We start from the raw sequence: 13,805 nt of genomic DNA on the forward strand, positions 1-13,805 counted from the left end.
ACTTACATCATTCTATAGAAATGAAGAGCCAATAATGACTTTCTCAGAAAAAGAAAATTTAAGGGAACTTATCACTGAGACTATCGCTACAGGAATTTCTAAAGGAAGTTCTCCAACTAGAATGGAAATAACATGAAGAAACTTGAACACTAGAGCAAAGAGCAATGGAACTGGAGAAATAGAACTAAACATAAAAGCCTATTCTCTTCAGTATGGAAACTCAATTTTCCCAATACCATTTATTTGAGTCAGTCCTTTTTTCACAGCATGTTTTAGCACATTTGTCAGAGGCAAGTTGATTACAGATGTGTGGATTTGTTTCAGGGGTTTCCATTCTGTTTCACTGTCTACATGTCTATTTTAAGGCCAGTACCATGGCGTTTTGGTTACAAAAGCCCTGCAATGTCTTTTGAAATCTGATATTGTGATGACTCTTCAACAGAGCATTGGCTATTTGGAGTCTTTTATGTTTCCATATGAATTTTAGGATTTTTTTTTCTAATTCTCTAAAGAATGTCATTAGTATTTTGATAAGGGTTGTATTGAATCTGTTAAATTGCTTTGGGTAGTATGGATATGTTGATAATACTAATTGTTTCAATCCATGAACATTGGAGGTTTGATGACTAGATCAAGAAAATGTGGTATAACTACAAGATGGAATACTACTCAGTCATAAGAGAATGAAATTCTGATATTTGTAACAAAATGCATAGACTGAAGATCACTGGTACTAAGGAAAATAAGCCAGACAAAGACAAATCCCATGTTTTCTCTCAGTTGGGGAAGTTAATATATGTAGTATAAAACATGTTTACTTGCCATATTATTTGGTAGCCTCTATAATTGTTGTCCTCTTTGATTTTTACCCTTTACATAGTAATATACCCCCTTTTCCTAATTTTAGTATCTTGGTCATGAAGCCTACATTATGTGATATTAATATCCCTGCTTTCAAGAAAAGTCGTATGGCTGGGGCCAGTGTTGTGGCACATCAGGTTAAGCTACCACCTACAAAGTTAGCATTCCTTATGGGCACCAGTTCAAGTTCAAGCTGTTCAACCAACTTCCAATTCTGCTCCATGCTAATGCACCCTGGAAAGCAGCTAAAGAGGGCCCCTGCACCCACGTAGGAGACCTGGATCAAATCTCAGTCTCCCGGATTCTGCCTGGCCCAGCCCTGGGTGTTCTAGCCTTTTGGGGATTGAACCAGTGGACAGAAGATTGATCTCTCTCTCTCTCTCTCTCTCTCTCTCTCTATCTATCTCTGTCTTTCTCTAACTCTGCCTTTCTATTTTTTTTTGGACAGGCAGAGTTAGTGAGAGAGACAGAGAGAAAGGTCTTCCTTTTTCCATTGGTTCACCCCACAATGGCCGCTACGGCTGGCGCGTTGCGGCCAGCACGCTGCACCAATCCAAAGCCAGGAGCCAGGTGTTTCCTCCTGGTCTCCCATGCGGATGCAGGGCCCAAACACCTGGGCCATCCTCCACTACCCTCCCGGGCCACAGCAGACAGCTGGACTGGAAGAGGAGCAACCGGGACAGAATCCAGTGCCCCAACCAGGACTAGAACCCCCGGTGCTGGCGCCGCAGGCGGAGGTAGTGAGCTGCGGCACCGGCCCTAACTCTGCCTTTCAAATAGATAAATAAATAAATATTTTAAAAAAAGAAAAATTGTGTATCTATATATTTAAGTTATAAAGTGAATATGGCAGAATGTTCAAAATCATTAACTATTAAATCTAGGTGTGCCAATGAACTCTTTATACTTTTCTGTAATATTTGAAATATTTAAAAATAAAAAGCCCCTAAATTAAGCTTGATAGTTAAAAAAATTATAACTATCTGATATTCCACTAATGTCTACAGAAAAAATATTTAAGATAATTTTATTATCCTGGAGGGAAGACAATGCAATTATACTTGCATTATGAAGGTAGAAGATAAGGATCCCTGAAAGATTAGGTTTGAATATTTCACTCTAAGTGGTAAAATGTCACTACCAATATACTATGGAAATTTATAAATGTAAATTATAATACCAATAGCAACCACCAAAAAAAGAGCTATACAAACAGATACTCTCAGGGACAGGCACTACATCCCAGCAGATTAAATCACCAGTAGGGATGCCTGTGGAGTTACACAGAGAGAGGAGAGGCAGAGAGGGAGAGAAAGAAAGAGGTCTTCCATCCACTGGTTCACTCCCCAGTTGGCCACAATGGCCAGAGCAGTGCCAATCCGAAGCCAGGAGCAGGGGGCTTCTTCCGGGTCTCCCATGCATGTGCAGGGCCCAAGGGCTTGGACCATCTTCTACCGCTTTCCCAGGCCATAGCAGAGAGCTAGATCGGAAGTGAAGCAGCCGGGTCTCGAACTGGCGCCCATATGGGATGCTGATCCTTCAGGCTAGGGCATTAACCCGCTGTGCCACAGCGTCAGCCCCCTACACAATACATCTTTCAGAAATGAAGGCAAAACAGAGATATTCATACATAAAAACCAAGTGAATTTGTCTCCCTCAAATTGAGTTTACAAAATATACAAAAGGCTATTGTGGTTATCTGGGCAATAAACTAGCAGATGGACTACCTTTCTCCCTCCTCCTCGCCCCCCACCCCAATGTCTTTTTCCCTTTTTCCCTTCCTGACTCTGCTTTTTCAAAAAACAATTTAAAAAAAAAAAAAAAAAGGAAATTCTGGGGCCAGTGCTGTGGCATAGCAGGTAAAGCTGCAGCCTGCAGTGCTGGCATCCCATATGGGCACCAGTTCAAGAACCAGCTGCTCCACTTCCAATCTAGCTTTCCACTGTACCCTGGGAAAACAGTAGAAGATGGCCCAAGTCCGTAGGCAACTGAAACCACAAGGGAGACCCAGAAGAAGCTCCAGGTACCTGGCTTTGGATCAGCACAGCTCCAGCTGTTGTGGGCATTCGGGGAGTGAATCAGTGGATGGAAGACATCTGTCTCTCTCTTTCTTTCTCTGCCTCTGTCTGTAGCCCTGCCTTTCAAATAAATAAATAAATCTTAAAAAAAAAAAAAAGGGGGGGGGAGTTCTTCAGGCTGAAAGCAAGTGACCCCAGACAGTTATATGAACCCACATGAAAAACCAAAGAGCACCAGTATAAAATAAACATACAATTATAAAAGAGAATAAAGATCACGTCCTTTTTTTTTTTTTTTCCTTAACTGATTTTAAAGGCAACTGATTAAACAATATGTAACAATACTTGGGTTATAATAAATAAAACCTCTAAATAGCCAAAGCAAAAACTGTCAGAATTAAAAGGAGAAATAAGCAATTGAACAATCATTGTTGGAGACTCCTACACTCAACTTTGAATAATTTATAAAACAAGGCAGGTATCAATAAAGAAACAGAAGACTTGAAATGCACTAACAGAACTAATAAGACTTAATGGAAAGATCAGGCATAAATAGCAGTATGCCCATTCTTATCAAATACACACGAAATATTCTTCAGGAGAAACTACATTAAACCCTAATAAATTTACAGAAACTGAAATCGTACACAGAATGTTCTCCAACAATATACGCAATCGATTAGGACTCAATAAAAACGAAATTTAGGAAATTTACAAATCCATAGAAATTAAATAGTATATTCCTAAATAACTAATCAGTTGAAGAAGAAATCATAAGGGAAGTCAGAAAATACTTTGAGATCAACGAAAATGAAGACAACATACCACAACTGATAGGATTCAACTAAACCAGAGCAAAATTCATAGCTGTAAATATCTACATTAAAAAACGAAGTCCTCATATTAAATGATAATTTGAGCAGAAATATCTGAAGTGGAAGATTAAGAAACAGCGGGGGGGGGGGGGTTGGCGCTGTGGCTCACTTGGTTAATCCTCCACCTGCGGCACCGGCATCCCACATGGGCGCCGGGTTCTAGTCCCAGTTGCTCCTCTTCCAGTCCAGCTCTCTGCTGTGGCCTGGGAGGACAGTGGAGGATGGCCCAAGTGCTTGGGTCCCTGTACCCACATGGGAGACTGGGAGGAAGCACCCTGCTCCTGGCTTTGGATCAGCGCAGCGCAGGCTGTAGCATCCATTAGGGGGGTGAACCAACGGAAGGAAGACCTTTCTCTCTGTCTTTCTGTCTATAACTCTACCTGTCAAAAAAAAAAAAAAAAAAAAAAGAAGAAGAAAGAAAGAGAAGAAACAGCAGGGTATGAGCATTTAGCCTAATGGTTAAGATGCTGGGTAAGATGCCTATATCACATCTTTACCTGTTTTTTTTTGTTTTTTTGTTTTTTCCCCTAAGACTTATTTATTTATTTGAAAGGCAGAGTTGTAGGGGTAGGGGTAGGGGTAGGGGTACAGGTAGAGAGAGGTCTTCCATCTGCTGGTTCACTCCCCAAATGGCCACAATGGCCAGAGCTGGACCAAAGCCAGAAGCTTTGGTCTCCCACGTGAGTGCAAGGGCCCAAGCACTTGGGCCATCCTCTACTGCTTTTTGAGGCATTAGCAGAGAGCTGGATGATAAGTAGAACAGCTAGGACTTGAACTGGCACCCATATGGGATGCCGGCACTGCAGGCACCAGCCTTTTTTACCTGGACCTGATATCCAGATCTAGCTCCTGATCCCAGCTTTCTGCTTTTGCAGACGTTGGGAGGCAGCACAGGAGACCTGGATTGAGTTCCTGACTCCTGGCTTCAGTCCTGGGCCAGCCCCATCATTATGAAATCAGGGGAGTGAACTAGTGCATGGTCACTCTCAAAAATAAAAATATAATTTTTTAAATAGAGAAAAATCAATAAAACAAAGCTCTAGAAAAGATCAGGAAAACTGACAAATCTTAAGGTAGACATAACAAGAAAAGGAGACAATCAAGAATGCAAGAAGGCATATTAGTACTGAACTTACAGAATAAAGATGTTAAGGGATTATTATGAACAAATGCAGAGAAAGTTCAAAAAGTTCATGGAAAATGGACTTAAAAGATGTGTATTTTGGTGCAAAAACGTTTTGAAATCCATTTACCACTTTTCACAGAACACATTTTCCATGACTTTCTGAAGACCCCTTCAAATGCCAACAGATCAAGTAATTTAGATGAAATGGACAAACTTCTAGAAAGACATCTGCTACTAAAACTGACTCAAGAAAAAAACAGAAAATATTAACACAACAAAAAGTAAAGAGATTGAGTTAGAAATGCAATAACTTGTCACAAAGAAAAGACAAGGTCCAGATGGTTTCACTGTTAAAAAAGAAGTAATAAAAAAATTAGTTTACGTTTCAACTCTGAGAAGAAAAGAGTATATAGAGTAAGCATTGTGAGAATACACATGTTTATCACAGTGGTGAACCAAAGTAAGCTGCAGTTTACTTTGCACTTTAGGTTTTCCCTTCTAGGTTATTTTTTATAAGAAAAAAATTACTTTTGATAAAAATATAAACAAGAGTAGGCACTGTAGCACAGTGGATCAAAGCCCCAGCCTGCAGTGCTAGCATCCCATATGGGTACCGGTTCAAGTACTGCTATCACCTGGGAAAGCAGCAGCAGATGGTCCAAGTCCTTGGGCCCCTGCATCCACATGGGAGACCTGGAAGAAGCTCCTGGCTCCTGGTTTCAGATCAGCACAGCTCCAGCCATGGCAGCCATCTAGGGAGTGAACAAGCAGGTGGAAGTGCATTGAGGTGCATTCCCCTATGTGGGTACAGGATCCAAGCACTTGGGTCATCTTTTGTTGCCTTTCCAGGCACATTAGCATTGAGCTGATCAGAAGCGGAGCAGCTGGGGCTGAACTGGCACCTATACAGTTACAAGAGTTTCTGTTTGGAGTGATCAAAAAGTTTTGGAAAGAGATAGTGCTGGTTATATCACACTGTAAATGTAATTAATGCCACTGAATTTTAGACTTAAAAATTGCTAAATTTTATGTTATATGTTTTATAATTTTTTAAAATACTGTAATATACCAAACCCACTGAGCCCAGCTGGTGATTCTCGCCTGTGATTATAGCTAGATGGCAGCTAGTAAACTCATCTAAGTTTGACTGACCCGGACATACTAAGAGATGATCCACTTTTATAGCAGTAGTTGATGCTGAGTGTTGGTTGGGAAGCCAGCAGGGACTGTTGACCAGGACACTTACACACGGCCTCTCTATACGGTGTGAATTTCTCCTACCACAACAGCTGAAGTATGAGACAGATTGTTCCAAGAGGAGATACAGCTGGAAGCTGCAAAGCTCCTTATAATTGGGAATCACAAAGGATAACTTCATCACCAAGGACAAAAGCAAGTCACAGAGATCAGCCAAGATTTAAGGGGTGAGGGACTTCACAAAGTATAAATGGCAAAAGGTACAGCTTACTGGGGGTCCATATTTGGGGGCTAGCTACCATAAATGGTATGCTATATAGTAATTCTGAGAAAAGAGGTTGAATGATATGTGACACTGCTGACAATTAAAACATCCAAAAACTGGTGATGAGGACACCAGAATGATGGTTACTGATTACTTCTGACCCCCACACACTATCAAAATCCTCAAGGAAATACTAGTTAGCACTCATACAGACTGGTAAAGTTGGTTTTTTTTTTTTATTATGTGATCCACAAAAAAGTAGAAGGTAAACAGCTCCTGGGGAACTCTCTTATAATGCTCAATAGACATAAAACTTGCAGATTTTACTTTGCGTATTTAAAGCCCTCTATTTCAAAATTAGCACCTGAAACATTCTACTTGCCACTTTGCCTTCCTTTAAAAGATGAACTCAAATAGATATCTTTCCATGAAGATAAACAATTTGTGCATTTTGTCAATTTAATCATTTCTATTTATCTAGTGTGTGATTAATATTTTGTTCAGTCAACCTTCAAAAATCTTGACAATGTAAACCATCAATTAAGAAAGCAAATGTACGTGTATGCGCATATGGTTAGGAGCAAAACAAAATCTCTTGACTGAATTTTCTGAATAAGATATTCCTAATGATCAAAACTGCAGATAAAGGATTTTTAAAAATTTTATTCACCAAAAAAATTTTATTGAAATGTTAAACTTAGATCACAACTTCTCAACCAACACTGGCACTGTCTTCATTTTGTATCTTATAACTGTTGTGGGTGGCAGGGAAGACTGCACTGTGCACTGTAGGATGTCTAGCATCATCCTTGGCTTCTACCCATTTGATGGCAAAAACACCCAACACCCAATGTGACAACCGAAATTGTTTCCAGATATTGCCAAATATCTCTGGGATGGGAAGAGATAGCAGAGATGGGAGAAGCTACAAAATCTTCCCCGTTTGAGAACAACTGCTTTAGAAGACACTTAAGAGTTTCACGTTTGGGCTCAACAACTCTTTTTTTTTTTTTACTCCTCCGCCTTGCGGCTCCGGCACACCGGGTTCTAGTCCCGGTCGGGGCGCCGGATTCTGTCCCGGTTGCCCCTCTTCCAGGCCAGCTCTCTGCTGTGGCCAGGGAGTGCAGTGGAGGATGGCCCAAGTCCTTGGGCCCTGCACCGCATGGGAGACCAGGAGAAGCACCTGGCTCCTGCCATCGGATCAGCGCGGTGCGCTGGCGCTGTGGCGGCCATTGGAGGGTGAACCAACGGCAAAAGAAGACCTTTCTCTCTGTCTCTCTCTCTCACTGTCCACTCTGCCTGTAAAAAAAAAAAAAAAAAAAAAAAAAAAAAAAAAAAAAAAAAAATTCATGCACAAAAATTCTTGGGCCGGCGCTGTGGCGCAGTGGGTTATCGCCCTGGCCTGAAGCACCGGCATCCCATATGGGCGCCGGTTCTGGTCCCGGCTGCTCCTCTTCCAATCCGGCTCTCTGCTATGGCCTGGGAGAGCAGCAGAGGATGGCCCAAGTCCTTGGGCCCCTGAGCCCGTGTGGGAGACCTGGAAAAAGCTCCTGACTTTGGATCGGTGCAGCTCCGGCTGTTGTGGCCAATTTGGGAGTGAACCATCGGATGGAAGACCTCTCTCTGCCTCTCCTCTCTCAGTGTAACTCTTTCAAATAAACAAATGACTCTTAAAAAAAAAAAAAAGATTTATTCATTTACTTGAAAGTCAGAGCTACACAGAGAGAGAAGGAAAGGCAGAGAGAGAGAGAGAAGTCTTCCATCCAATGGTTCACTCCCCAGATGGCCGCAATGGCTGGAGCTGTGCTGATCCAAAGCCAGGAGCCAGGAGCTTCCTCTGGTGCAGGGGCCCAAGGGCTTGGGCCATTCTCCACTGCTTTCCCAGGCCACAGCAGAGAGCTGGATCGGAAGTAGAGCAGCCGGGTCTTGAACCGGCGCCCACATGGGATGTCGGCACTACAGACAGCAGCTTCACCCGCTACGCCACAGCACCAGCCCCTAAACAACTCTTACTAAAAGTACCCTTTGTAAAACTACAAATAGGTTTCTCATTCAGGATTAGAAAAGTACGAAAGAGAAAGCCCTACTCCATGAGTGAGGAGAACAGTAAGTCTAAGTACAGCTAGGATTTAATATGGATTTTTTTATTCTGTCCATTTAATAAATGCACTGAAACAGGAAAATGTGCTCTATAAATAATAGCTAATTATAGAATGTTAATGAGGCCATGGCACTCTCAGTCTCTCCCAACTGCATTGCTCTACAAAGCCAGAGAATGTGTGCTTTGTAAAGTCATTTAAAATATTCATTCCTGAGTCCCAACACAGACCCATGAAATTGAGCATGGAGGCAGCAATATGAACTTGTAATAATCTTTCCCTAATAACCCATCATTATAGTCTTCTGCTTACAAGATCATAAGAAAAACAGCACCACAACTATTTATTGCTAGTCTTTCATGGCTACAACTTTAATTAAATTTTAAATTTGTGTCATTGATCACCCAGGAACATAGAGATGGAGCAGAATAACATCTAACTGATAGCAGATGGTGTGGAAGATAAAAACACCAGTTTGAAGGGCCAAAGGACTGGATTCTAGTCTTAGCTTTACCACTTATTTGGCATGTGGCTATGGGCAAGCCACAAAATCTCTGAGTTTGATTTTTTTTTTAATCTGTAAAAAAGAAAAAAGAAAAAAAAAAAGGACGTAATTGCCCCTTCACATTTTTATTGACAAGAACCAAAAACAAATGTGAAAGCTGTGAAAATAAAGTACCAATATGATAGATTCATATTGCTTAATAGATAGGAATACAAATCCACAACTGAGTAGAAAGACATATTCTAAAAGTTATCCAAGACAATATTAATTTGTATATACAAAAAAAGCTGTTTCTGCAGAAACATATCCTAAGTATTACTCAAAATCAAAAAATAAAGCAGAATAAGAAGATATTTAGATCAAGCAAGTTCAAAGGCAAAGAACTCTATGATAAACAAGAGAATTTCCCAGATGAGAAGCTGAGAGAATTTATTCAGATGTCATGTGGAGCTGGTCTTGTCCATAGCAGGTAAAGCTGTCACCTGTGATACTGGCATCCTATACAGGTGCCAATTCACGTCCTGGCTTCTCTACTTCTGAATCAGTTCCCTGTTAATGGCCTGGGAAAAGCAAACGAAGATGCCCCAAAGATGGCTCCCGCCACCTACATGGGAGACCGGGAAGAAGCTCCTGGCTCCAGGCTTTGTGGCCATATGGGGAGCGAACCAACAGATGAAAGTGTTCTCTCTCTCCCCCTCCCTCCCTCTCTTTCAAATAAATAAAATTTTTAAAAATTTTTAAAAAAGAAGTGTGTGAGTAGAAAAAAATCTTGCTTGATTTTAACATGGCTTAAAACTGTTTGTATTAAGAGGTGGCATTGTAGCACAGCAGGTAAAGATACCACCTCGGACATCAGCACCCCATTTGGGTGCTGATTCAAGTCCCAGCAGCTCCATTTCCCTTCTAGCTCCCTGCTAATGTGCCCGGGAAGGCAGTAGAGGATGTGTCCTAAGTTCTTGGGCCACTAGACCTACATGGGGAGACCCGGCTATATACTTAGGATGTGTTTCTGCGGAAACAGCTTTTTTTTTTTTTTTTTTTTTTGTATAATCAAATTACTAACTCAGGGATTTTGTGGCTTGCCCATAGTCACATGTCAAATAAGTGGTATTATTTGAATGGGGTCGGCGCTGTGGCTCAGAGGGTTAATGCCCTGGTGTGAAGTGCCGGTATCCCATATGGGCGCCTGTTCTAGTCCAGGCTGCTCCTCTTCGGTTCCAGCTCTCTGCAACGGCCTGGGATAGCAGAAGATGGTCCAGCCCTTTTGCCCTTCAAACTGGCTTCAGTCTGGGCCAGCCCTTGCCACTGTGGCCATTTGGGGAATAAATAGCAAACAGAAGATTTCCACCTCTCTCTCTCACTCCAACTCTGCCTTTCAAATAAATAAGTAAATCTTTAAAAATATAGTTTGTGGTGTCAGCACTGCAGAGTACTAGATTAAGCCTCCATCTGCAGTGCTGGCATCCCATATGGGTGCAGGTTCATGTCCCAGCTACTCCACTTCTGATCTAGCTCTCTGCTATGGCTGGGAAAACAGCAGAAGATAGCCAAAGTGCCTGGGCCCCTGCACCCGCATCGAAGACCCAGAAGAAGCTCCTGGCTACTGGCATTGGATCGGCTCAGCTTGTGGCCATCTAGGGAGTAAACCAGTGGATGAAAGACCTCTCTCTACCTCTGTCTGTAACTCTTTCAAATAAACAAACAAATCTTAAAAAACAAAGAAAAAAACACAACAGGAAGAATAACCTAAGAAATATGGTCACCTTAATTATATACAACTATATATCTGAATAATGAAAGTTTCCTAGTCCTTAACAATTATAGCTTAAAGCACTTCAAAATATAAGGAAAAAAGCTTTGATGATCTATCACAAATTACAAAGTCAGAATTTTCTTTTTCTTTCTTCTTTTCTTTTTTTAAAGCGTTTTTTTGGAAGGCAGAGTTATAAAGAGGTCTTCCATCTGCTGGTACACTCCCCAGATGGTCACAACGGCCGGAGCTGAGCTGATCTGAAGCCAGAAGCTCTTTCTGGGTCTCCCATGTGGGTGCAGGGGCCCAAGCACTTGGGCCATCTTCTACTGTTTTCTGAGGCCTTAGCAGAGAGCTGGATGATAAGAGAGAGAGAAAAACAGAGAGAGAGAGGTCTTCCATCTGCTGGATCACTCCCCAAATGGCCACAATGGCTGGAGTTGTGCTAATCCACAGCCAGGAGCCAGGAGCTTCTTCCAGGTCTCCCACATGGATGCAGGGGCCCAAGCACTTGGGCCATCCTCGACTGCTTTCCCAGGCCATAGCAGAGAGCTGGATCGGAAGTAGAGCAGCTGGGACTCAAATCAGCACCCATATGGGATGCTGGCACTGCAGGCAGTGGCAGCTTTACCTGCTATGCCACAGTGCCAGCCCCAGAATTTTCATACACTACAAAAATTGGCAATTATATCTTTTTAGCAGTAAGAGGATCATCTAAACATCTAATTTTGCTCAGAAAAGTGCGATTTTTAATAAACTCTCCTTCAAAGTAGACATTGCTGAAAATCAATTTGAGCACTGTCAAGGTTAAACATGGCAGACTGAACACAAATGTTTGCATAAGGCACACTAAAACAATAGTGAGAGGAATAAAACAGAACACTAAGAAGGTTTTAGAAAATGAAAAACAACTTAAGTGGTAACCAACTAACAACAGCCAGAAGAAAGCTTAAATAAATAAAAAAAAAAAAAAAGAAGAAGAAGAAGAAGAAGAAGAAGGCTTAGAAGCAAGTTAATTCACCCCCACAAATTCTAGAAAAAAAAGATGAATAAATTAACTTTGAAAAACTAAATCTGGAGGGGAGTGAACAAAAAGATGGCTTTAAAGTTTGTTTAAGGAACAGCCAGTTTCATGGTCATCTCTCACTTTCCCCTGCCTACTGTCTTTACAGATTTACTCTCTCAAGAAAATGAAACAGAAGGAATCTGGACTCAGGGATATCAGGTACACATGATTAATTCTAACTGTGCTGAAAACCGGCAGAGCCCGCAAAGTAAGTGAAAGTCTACTCGCTGAACAGACTACATGCTGGGACCTCTGCAGTCCCTTTCTCTCCATCAGCTCAACAGGACCAGTAGTAAGGTTCTACAAACACAGGATGAACAACTGCAGAGTCCTCTGTTGGGAAAATAAATACTGAACTAACCAAATATTATTATATAGCTACTGTGTTTACTGGGAGAATGACAAAGAGGAAGTATTTGTATATGGAGGAGGAAGTGAATTACAAGAGACCTAAATTCTCATCCCCCAAAGTCAATACATAACATGAATAACCCCAAAACAAAGATAAAACCAAAAATGACATAAGCCATGTTTATTAGAACCATGGCAATATATAACTGTAAATAAATATGATTAATCCTAGGTGTAACAGGGCAAGGATCTGCTGATTTTTGTTATATGACTTGTAGAATTATTTAGTTTTTTAAATTGTGTACATAAATAAAGCACTAAAATGTTAAGAAAAAAATGTTTGAGGAAATCTGAGTGGTATGTATAATTGATATTTTAAAAGGAATTAACAGATTAAACTTATGTAAGGGCTAGGAATAATATTCAACAAATACTACTTAAATAATACTTAACAAAAAAAGTTTTGAAAATAAGTGTTGCAAAGGAAAAATAAGGCCAAAACATCTTCACTGGTTAAAGAAATCAATCCATGTAATACAGATAGTATACATTCTTTTTTTTTTTTTTTTTTTTTTTTTGACAGGCAGAGTGGACAGTGAGAGAGAGAGAGAGAGAGAGAAAGGTCTTCCTTTGCCGTTGGTTCACCCTCCAATGGCCGCCACGGCCGGCGTGCTGCGGCAGGCGCACCGCAATGATCCAATGGCAGGAGCCAGGTGCTTATCCTGGTCTCCCATGGGGTGCAGGGCCCAAGCACTTGGGCCATCCTCCACTGCACTCCCTGGCCACAGCAGAGAGCTGGCCTAGAAGAGGGGCAACCGGGACAGAATCTGGCGCCCTGACCGGGACTAGAACCCGGTGTGCCGGCACCGCAAGGCGGAGGATTAGCCTGTTGAGCCACGGCGCCGGCCAGATAGTATACATTCTTACATTTATCTTAATGGAAACATGCTTTTGGTGAATTGACAATGAATTTAGGGCAAGAGGAAGATAACACAATCCACAGGCTGCCCACAGCAGATAAACTGTGCCAAAGTCACAGTGAAAACAGAACTTGATACTTCAGCAACACTAATATGTTTATCTTACTTCCACGCACACAGCAGGGAAAAAAAAAAAAAAGCGAGATCTAATCAAGTTACATACATATTGATTTCACAAGGAAGAAAGCAATCTTTGTAAAAATGAGTATTTCACTTGTGGTGCAAAAATCTTTTAGGTCAAGAGAAGTCAAGCCTCCAAATCACTGCCTGACAATCTTCAAAGAACAATGAGTGGTTCTCCTTCCTGGTGAGCATTGAAATGTTACTGAACTTAGCAGCTGCTCACAAAGATTTCTGAGACTTAATGGACAAGAGAAACAATTATCAAAGCTCATAAAGCCTCAATTAGTTTGCAGGCTTCTACAAACCACTACAGAGACTGTGAAGGGCATTAATGGGGAGCCAATCACACAGATTAAAATACGCGCAATTTGTACAAAAATAGTTTGACTTGGGTCCAAATACTTAAAGGAAAAACGTTACATACCCAACATAAATACCTGAGATAATGGCAAATGTTCCCAGCACCATAGTACTTATCATTCTAGTAATATACTCAGGTCTACTGGAACTAGTAGGTACTATATTTAAGGATACTTCAAAAAGTCCATGGGAAATAAGCATCGTCTTTTTAATTCCATTTTCCATGAAT

At 41.3% G+C, this 13,805-nt stretch overlaps 1 protein-coding gene across 3 annotated transcripts in view; it reads right to left on the reverse strand.

Annotated features, from left to right (window-relative positions):
- PTPN4 (protein tyrosine phosphatase non-receptor type 4) overlaps window positions 1-13,805 on the reverse strand; it is a 193,787-nt gene that overhangs the window by 137,490 nt on the left and 42,492 nt on the right. The window contains exon 1 of one of the 3 annotated variants that reach the window (XM_062184611.1): window positions 5,516-5,581. The exons of the other annotated variants lie outside the window; for them this stretch is intronic. Within the exon in view, the coding sequence (XP_062040595.1) occupies window positions 5,516-5,566 (51 nt within the window). The 5' untranslated portion in view covers window positions 5,567-5,581. Of the gene's footprint in view, window positions 1-5,515; window positions 5,582-13,805 lie in introns of those variants that run through there. 3 annotated transcript variants of the gene reach the window in all.

Source organism: Lepus europaeus, chromosome 1, assembly GCF_033115175.1.
Source record: "Lepus europaeus isolate LE1 chromosome 1, mLepTim1.pri, whole genome shotgun sequence".
NCBI lineage: Eukaryota > Metazoa > Chordata > Mammalia > Lagomorpha > Leporidae > Lepus > Lepus europaeus.